The sequence below is a fragment of the Metopolophium dirhodum genome, chromosome 4 (genome assembly GCF_019925205.1).
Source record: "Metopolophium dirhodum isolate CAU chromosome 4, ASM1992520v1, whole genome shotgun sequence".
Taxonomy (NCBI): Eukaryota; Metazoa; Arthropoda; class Insecta; order Hemiptera; family Aphididae; genus Metopolophium; species Metopolophium dirhodum.
In genome coordinates, this window is record NC_083563.1 from 6,197,495 (window position 1) to 6,207,123 (window position 9,629).

General features: G+C 47.9%; 1 protein-coding gene across 1 annotated transcript; it reads right to left on the reverse strand.

Moving 5' to 3' along the window:
• Positions 1-2,863: 2,863 nt before the first annotated feature.
• LOC132942770 (uncharacterized) lies at positions 2,864-8,137 on the reverse strand. Its single transcript, XM_061011409.1, has one exon. It carries the CDS (start codon positions 8,135-8,137, stop codon positions 2,864-2,866), a length of 5,274 nt encoding a protein of 1,757 aa, XP_060867392.1.
• Between the last annotated feature and the right edge of the window lie 1,492 nt (positions 8,138-9,629).

A 9,629-nucleotide genomic window follows, 5' to 3' on the forward strand; every position in this document is an offset into this window, starting at 1 on the left:
ATTATAGTGTTATGTTATAATAATATATTATTCCATACGTCACAATTAATGCGTGCGTGTGTCGCGCGTATGCTTCCGTTATAATTCTACACGCTGCTGCACGCGAGAGTACGCTATATTATTCGCTCGAAAATGGATCGATGGTTTTGTTCAGTAATTTATTTAGTCGTTTCACCAAGCTACACGGACTGCCCCTAACCCCGTATGCTTTGGCTCCCTCACCCCGTTAACACAACACACAAATCATACTATTATTATTATTATTATTATTACTACTATGGACGAGCTACCGCGTGCAAATATATGTTTATATATATATAAATAAATGTTTATTCGAATAAAATCAATTAACTGGGCTCTGCGTCGTGAAGCGAATTACCCGGGGGCAATAAATACTATAACTGCGTAGTCTATTGTATTTGTATATATATATATATTGCGCGTTATATACAGTTTAGTTGCAGTCGTCTCGATCCCCTGCAAACAATATAAATAAATACATTGCAATTGGTTTGTTTATGTGTGTTCGCTAACAACTACTGTTTATCTAATATATCCTTCCATCTACTCTGCTGCTGCTGCTGCTGCTACTACTGTTAGAGCGTCCGACCCGATCCGATTCCAATATAATTTCTCGTTTAAAAGCAGACTGTTGAATTCGAATCGTACTATACCGTCCGGAGCGGAACACAATTGATACTAATGATGACAACGACACTATAATAATAATAATGTACATTATGTCGCGGGTGGAAAATCAATAACCGCCGAGGCGTCCGCGTCGCAGTCGACTCGGATTGCGTGCAATAATATTATAATATTATACATTATTATAAACGTCCGCCGCTGCAGCTTCGTAGTGATTTGCTCATGTCCGCGGTTTGTATATTGATAATAATATTATAAGCGTGTTTGCGACACGAACTCGTATTACGATCTCTGACTGGAACAACTGACAAGATGTAAGAAAAGAAAACCATTGTTTTCCAGCCCTCGACGCAATATTATTTCGGTTTATTTTGGTTCGCGAGATCTGACCCAGCTCTAATTAGAACCGCTGTCGGCTTGTAATCCTCGGTTTGTACTTGCGGCATTAGCATAAAGCCTAAGACTTTTTATTCCGTGTAGATACATGTTATGTACGTTTTATACTTGTTCGTAGTTTATTGAAGTGTATAAATTTCTCCCCCGGAATTTCGACTTTACGTATAACGCTTTATTGCAAAATGTCGTATAATATAGGTGTGCGGATGACGGCTGCACCTGTAAAGCCGGTGACGGATACGTGCGCGCACGGACGGCGGCCAACACGTTATGCGTCGGGCGTGTAGTTACTTAAGTCGTAGGTACCTGTCGATAGCCCTGTAAGGAGGGGAGAGTGAGAGATCGAAAGTGGACTGTATTAAAGCTAGGTTCAAATCTTTCGGATGTATGAGTGCTAAGGTGATGAATGAGAGGTACCTAATTACAATAACAACAATGGGTCGATAAATATGGTGCAGAACAATTTATTGTGGTGTTCTGCAAAAGACTCTCTTACTGACTAGGGTTAGTATTATAAGCGCGATCACATACGATCGCGTGAATCAATAAATCAAGAAACAAAAAAGTAATACAAATGCAAAAGAAAATAGTGTTTGTTGACAAATAAATCGCGTGTGTACGACCTGATAAGGACGGAAGATGATACCACGACGATGGCGCGGCAGTTGACCCAGTGGAGCGTTGCAACAGCTGCGGGCGGCAATCGGGGCTGGCGTCACTTGCACTCCCGTCGCTTTCGACGAATGGGTCGACGACACTGCGTACAAAACGTAAAGACGAGGTGTTGGACGACGCGGACACGAACTCGTATTTCCGTTAGAGGGAGATCGCGAAACGGTCACGCGAAAACATTAATTGTCGCGGCGTAGGGACGCGGCACAAACGACAACAAAAAAATGGCTTGACCACGGTTCGCACTGCGTAGGACGGGCGGGCGGAACACGTGGGTGCGAAGCGAGCAGGGCTCGAAACGCACAGCGAGTCGGGCGATCGACGGAAAAACTAATAAACGGTGTTGTATCACGACACAGGCGGTCGAGCGATACACGTTGTCGGCACTACGCACGGCGCGACATGAGAAGAACACGGGCGGCTCAATCTGCAAACACGTGGGCAACCACGGCCCGGGGTCCCACTGCGAAGCTCGGACGGGCGGCGGACAATAAATCAAGCCGCGGTGTCGGCGCGGACGGCCAGAACTCGAAACGCGAAGAAAACAACAAAACGTACATACACGATGAGTTCGTGAGCAGCGAAGGCTCACCGGATCGCGTTGATTAAAAATGTGGTTTACCAATAAAAGTGCCAAGACGGCGGAAAAAACAACATGTTGCCTAGACGGCTTAGAAGCGACGACTTTTGCATGGCGGCGGGTGCGGATCGCTGGAGGCACGACTGTGGCGAGACCGTCCCCACTCTGGAGGTGCAAAGTTCGCTCGCACACTTTTCGGCGGCTGGGCGGCAGGGTGACAACATTATGACCTAGTCATATCGCATACAACCGCGCGGAAATACGAACCGCCGATTGTGTACCCAACATTTCCTCCCCGCGTTGAAAGACCAGGGCGTCTTTCAAGAGATCATCAAACATGAATATGGACGTTGAAGTTCAGATCATACACATTACAACAAATACGGTGCGAAAAAAAAAAAAATACATGATAACATGGAAATAAATAATAATTAAAAAAAATTACATTGTACCTGACACTCATCAATAGACAAATAAATAAATAACATGAACGAGAATGTGACTGTTGCACACACAAAAAAAATAAAGAATAATAAACAATGAGGACCTTGGGAGATGAGGATAAGATCAGGGCTCGACTGGTAAACGCACAAGTTTCACTACCGGACGTTTGTAGACACCGTCCTGCGTGCGCACGGACACGACGCGAACAACCTCGTCTGATCCCGGGTGGACCTCGGTGACACGACCGAGACGCCACTCAGTTGGTGGTCGAGAGGGGGCCTCAACGATGACCATGTCACCGATCGTCAAATTCGGAGATGACTTGAACCATTTGTGTCGTCCTTGTAGTGTAGATAAATATTCACGTGACCACCGTTTCCAGTAGGATTGATGACACTGTCGAATGAGTTGCCAACGATTCAGCCTGTTGATTTGGACGTCGGTGAGGTCAGGTTCGGGTAAAGCTTGAAGCGGCTGTCCTATCAGAAAGTGCCCGGGCGTTAGCGCACTCAAGTCGTGCGGATCGGATGATGTTGGCGTGATTGGTCTCGAGTTTAAAATACCCTCAATGCGGGTGGTCAAGGTGAGGAACTCCTCATATGTCAACACCTGTTGACCGATGGCGTGCTTGAAATGATATTTGGTGCTTTTGATGCCAGCCTCCCAAATTCCACCGAAATGTGGGGCGGCGGGCGGATTGAAGTGCCACGCACAGGTCAGATGTGATGACAGACGATCTTGAACTTTGGCATCACGGAACAACGTTTTCAGCTGGCGCGCGGCGCCGACGTAATTTGTCCCACAGTCCGAATAAATGTTGGACGGGATGCCGCGACGGGCGACGAAACGGTCTAAGGCTGCAAGGAAGGCCTCCGTGCTCAAATCCGACACGATTTCGAGGTGGACTGCCTTAACGGACATACAGATGAATAATGCTAAGTAGACCTTGACTGATTGCGCATTCCGACGGCGATGTTCTTTCACGAAGAACGGGCCTCCGTAATCCATCCCGACGTGCGAAAAAGGTCGATGCGGTTGGACCCGGTAGGACGGTAAATCTGCCATCATCGGCTGAGGGCGGACAGCCTTGTGACGGGTGCACGGAACGCACGAAAATATGATACGTCGAACCGCAGCGCGACCCGACAAAATCCAAAATTTTTGGCTTAACATTGACAGTACTAATTTTGAGCCGCCGTGCAGAAATGACAGGTGGTAGTGGCGAATAATCAGCTCGGTGAGGTGTGAGGATCGCGGCAGCAAAATCGGGTGCTTCGCGTCCTGACTGGCACTAGCGAAGCGAAGACGGCCTCCGACTCGAATGATACCCTTTTCGTCGACGTAAGGTGCTAGTTGTGCCAGGGACGGCGGCGAAATCATGGATTCATTTTTTAACATTTTTCTCAAGTCTGAAAAATAAACTTGTTGTGTGCGTTGCACGGCGATCGATAACGATCTTTCCCGTTCGGTAAACGTGATTGGACCGACGCGGACAGGTTGTCGACGTAGACGGTGACACAGGTAGCGCAATATGTATGACAATACACGCAGCATTTTACCGAGCGACGAAAATCGGTCAATAAATTCGAGTGAAGGCGGATGAACATTGACGGCCAACGTCGTGATGACATTCGGTCGGGTCTCCGGCAGCTGGTCTGGTGTGAGCGGAATAAATCTCGATTGGGGCCACTGGTCTTCGGGAAGTCGTAGGAAGTCAGGACCGTTCCAATAGATGGACGAGGACAACATTGATTTCGGCAACAGTCCACGAGAAGCTGGATCCGCGGGGTTGTCGTTGGTCGAGACGTAACTCCACATACAACCAGGTAGCAATTGACTTATTTTTGCAACTCGATTTGTTACAAAGATCTTGAAATGTTTTTGGTCCGACGTCAACCATGACAAGACGACCGATGAGTCTGACCATGCTCGCAAACGAGATACGGGAACTTCGCTGGACAGAACAGAATGCACATGGTGAAGGGTACGGGCCAATAACAGAGCACCGCACAGTTCTAGGCGTGGTATCGATAGCGACTCGTCGGCGGTCGAGCTCTTCAAAGGCGCAACCTTAGTTTTACAGGTAATGAATTTTACAGAAATATTGCCGGCGGCATCGACGAGACGAAGGTAAATGGTAGCCGCATATCCTTTGATCGACGCGTCTGCGAAGCCTAGCAGCTGGATGTCCTGTTGACAAGTGGCTTCGATGTGACGTGGTAGGCTTAAATCGAACACAAGTGGTAATTCTGTGCAGAACTGTTGCCACATGGATTGCAACTCGTCAGGCATCGGATCGTCCCACCCGAGTTTCTTGCTCCACAAAAGCTGCATAAAACACTTTGCCCACAGTAGCATTGGTCCCAGGGCGCCGATGGGGTCGAATAGGCGGGCAATGACGGACAACACTTCTCGTTTCGTAGACGAAGTCTGTTGAAGGCTGGTATGATAAACAAATTTGTCGGTGTTCGTGTCCCAGTGCAGGCCGAGAACTTTCACGGCGTGTTCTTCTTGAGGGTCGAATGATATGGCCTGTACTCGGTCCCCGGAAGGAACAGACTCGAGTACGGCGGTGCTATTGCTGGTCCACTTACTCAACTCGCAGGCACAGCTGCGCAGTAGACCGACGATGTCCGTTTTTCGACGTAACAATAGCTCTTCAGTGTCGGCGCCGATGACGATATCATCGACGTAGGCGGTTCTGGTGAGAACGTCTTTGGCTAACGGAAACCGATTACCGTCTTGGCTGTCGAGCTCGTGTAGACAACGTATGGCTAGATACGGCGCACAGTTGAGGCCGTACGTGATGGTACACAATTGAAATTCAACGACGTCGTCGCTAGGCGCGTCACGCCAAAAAATATGTTGAAATGCCCTGTCTTCTGGACGAATTAACATTTGTCGGTACATTTTGACAATGTCGGCGGACAGAATATATCGATGCATACGGCAGCGGAGTAGAATATCGCGTAGATCGACTTGCAGCTTCGGTCCGGTGCACAATATATCGTTCAAGGAGCGACCGGATGACGAGGCGGATGATGCGTCGAACACGACACGTATTTTGGACATGTCACCGTCGGCTTTGAATACGGCATGATGCGGAATAAAATAGATGCCCGGTGACGGGGCTGGCACCATGTGTCCCAGCGAACGGTAGGTGGACATGAACTGACGATACGCCGCATACAGCACGGGATCCTTGGCTAATCGCTTTTCTAGATTATAGAATCTTTTCAGCGCTATAGAACGCGAATCACCGAGACCGTGATGCGATGTACCATGCTGTTGAGTTGGGCCGGTGAACAAATGGCGAAATGGTAGGGCGACACAAAATCGACCTGTCGTATCACGCGAGGTAGACTTAGTAAAATACTCTTCACACCACTGGTCTTCCGTGGTAGGTGACGACGGTGCGGCGGGTTCTTCGATCAACCAGAATTTTTTAATTAAATCTTCGATTGAGGGCGGAGCGACTGCGGTGGTCAGCGTGACTGGAGGTGACTTGTTCGGAGTAGAAAATGAACCGAAAATTATCCAGCCAAGCTGAGTGTCAAGGGCCGATGGTAAACCCGAATGATGTTCCACACCCGCGTGTGGGCGGATCAGACTTGGTAGGATATCCGCACCGAATAAAACGTCGATGCGAGACGGAGTGTCGAATTTGTCATCGGCGAGTCGAAGGTGTTGATATTGTTGACGCACGGTCGCTGGTAACCGAGTAGCTGGCATGGCAGTGGTAATTTGTTTTAGAACAACTAAGTCAACAGACGGGAATAAATAATCTGGTTTAACGTGTGACGAAAATTGACAGCGGGTTATACCTTGAACGTGGGACACAGGACTTTGTGCGAAACCTACGATGTCAGACTTGTAACGACGTTTCGAAAGTCCAAGCCGCGCTGCACAATCACTAGTCATGGCGGAAATCTGCGAGCCACTATCGAGCAGTACGCGTACGCAATGTACTTGTTCCCACGCATCTTTAATGTGAACAATCGCTGTACCTAGTACGACGGTAGAATTGGTGCAGGCGGCACCGACAAACGAGCTAGAATTACCACTCGACGTGGTGGGTTGGGGTACCGGGGTACTATTCGAAGTCGTATTATCTACAGTTGACGTTTGATTTTGTTCACGATGTAGTAGGGTGTGATGACGCTTACTGTTGCACGAAAAACAACCCTTGGTCGACGGACACGTATTGACCATATGACTCGAACTCAAACACGCGAAACACAATTTACGAGCTAATACAACGTCTCGTCGTTTATCAACAGTCATTCCGGTGAGTTTCGGACATTGATATATTCTATGATCGGGCTTATCACAATATAAACAATTCCTAGTCTTAAATTTAGTCGAAGCGGACGTAGTAGCAGCGAACACTGATTTAGTCGATTTGGTATGTTTACCGCGAACATCCGGTTTTTCGAACGGTTTTTCGTTGCGACCGACTTTATTAGATTTTGTAAGATTTTCCAAAATCTTACATCGATGTTGCACAAAATTTACTAATTCGTCAAAAGTCGGAATAGTTGACTGTGACGTACTAGATTCGAACAGTTGTAACGTGGTCGGGTCGAGAACGCGAGAGCACATATGGAACAGCAAAAAACTCGAAAGGTCATCGACCCCCAGCGATTTAATTATTGATACATTTTCCTTAAATGTATTGACGAACTCAATTAAAGCTGGTAGTGATTCATGAGCGATTGGTTTAAAGGCGAATAATTTGTCCATGTGAGCGGAAGCTAACAAACGTTTATTGTTGTAACGCTCGGACAACGCGTCCCACGCGATCGGGTAGTTAGCCGCGGACAACGGTATAGATTTAATAATAGCCAACGCTGAACCAGATAGACACGACAGTAAGTGATGAAAACGCTGTGCGTCATCTATGTGTTGGTTATCATGTACGAGTGATATATATATATCGCGAAACGATCGCCACGATAGTAAGTTGCCGTCGAACATAGGTAATTTAATTTTAGGTAACGCGACGAATTGTTGTTGTGGCACGGAATTGGTGAACGACGAAGACGACGATTTACTTTCGGAAGTAGACACAGGAACGGCACTCGCGACAATTGTTTTTATTTCAAGACGCATGGATTCCATGGAAGTAATCAACGGACGATCAACCTGTTCAAACTCAGCAATACGGTCGGCGTCGATTAATGCGTTAATAATGATGTCTTGTTGATGTTGAAATTGTTCGACGAACTTATTTAGTTCTTCAGCGTGAATAATTAACGACGGTATTTTCCCAATATCAGCGCGTGCCTCTAATGCTGTGGCGTGAATATTTTTAACCGAATTTAATATGTTATCGCGTTTGACGCGACCTCGCAGTAGAACCTTTACCGGATCCTCTTCTTTCTTTAGTGGTGCCATGACGATACGAATACGAAATTAAATGATTACGTGATGAGGTACGATTGTGACGAAGTAATTACACGAAAATACATCCGGTTCGAAGGACCAAACAATGTGCGGATGACGGCTGCACCTGTAAAGCCGGTGACGGATACGTGCGCGCACGGACGGCGGCCAACACGTTATGCGTCGGGCGTGTAGTTACTTAAGTCGTAGGTACCTGTCGATAGCCCTGTAAGGAGGGGAGAGTGAGAGATCGAAAGTGGACTGTATTAAAGCTAGGTTCAAATCTTTCGGATGTATGAGTGCTAAGGTGATGAATGAGAGGTACCTAATTACAATAACAACAATGGGTCGATAAATATGGTGCAGAACAATTTATTGTGGTGTTCTGCAAAAGACTCTCTTACTGACTAGGGTTAGTATTATAAGCGCGATCACATACGATCGCGTGAATCAATAAATCAAGAAACAAAAAAGTAATACAAATGCAAAAGAAAATAGTGTTTGTTGACAAATAAATCGCGTGTGTACGACCTGATAAGGACGGAAGATGATACCACGACGATGGCGCGGCAGTTGACCCAGTGGAGCGTTGCAACAGCTGCGGGCGGCAATCGGGGCTGGCGTCACTTGCACTCCCGTCGCTTTCGACGAATGGGTCGACGACACTGCGTACAAAACGTAAAGACGAGGTGTTGGACGACGCGGACACGAACTCGTATTTCCGTTAGAGGGAGATCGCGAAACGGTCACGCGAAAACATTAATTGTCGCGGCGTAGGGACGCGGCACAAACGACAACAAAAAAATGGCTTGACCACGGTTCGCACTGCGTAGGACGGGCGGGCGGAACACGTGGGTGCGAAGCGAGCAGGGCTCGAAACGCACAGCGAGTCGGGCGATCGACGGAAAAACTAATAAACGGTGTTGTATCACGACACAGGCGGTCGAGCGATACACGTTGTCGGCACTACGCACGGCGCGACATGAGAAGAACACGGGCGGCTCAATCTGCAAACACGTGGGCAACCACGGCCCGGGGTCCCACTGCGAAGCTCGGACGGGCGGCGGACAATAAATCAAGCCGCGGTGTCGGCGCGGACGGCCAGAACTCGAAACGCGAAGAAAACAACAAAACGTACATACACGATGAGTTCGTGAGCAGCGAAGGCTCACCGGATCGCGTTGATTAAAAATGTGGTTTACCAATAAAAGTGCCAAGACGGCGGAAAAAACAACATGTTGCCTAGACGGCTTAGAAGCGACGACTTTTGCATGGCGGCGGGTGCGGATCGCTGGAGGCACGACTGTGGCGAGACCGTCCCCACTCTGGAGGTGCAAAGTTCGCTCGCACACTTTTCGGCGGCTGGGCGGCAGGGTGACAACATTATGACCTAGTCATATCGCATACAACCGCGCGGAAATACGAACCGCCGATTGTGTACCCAACAATAGGTATGTTAATAATATATATACCTATAGATTATAAGTACGCGTCTCCATCATTG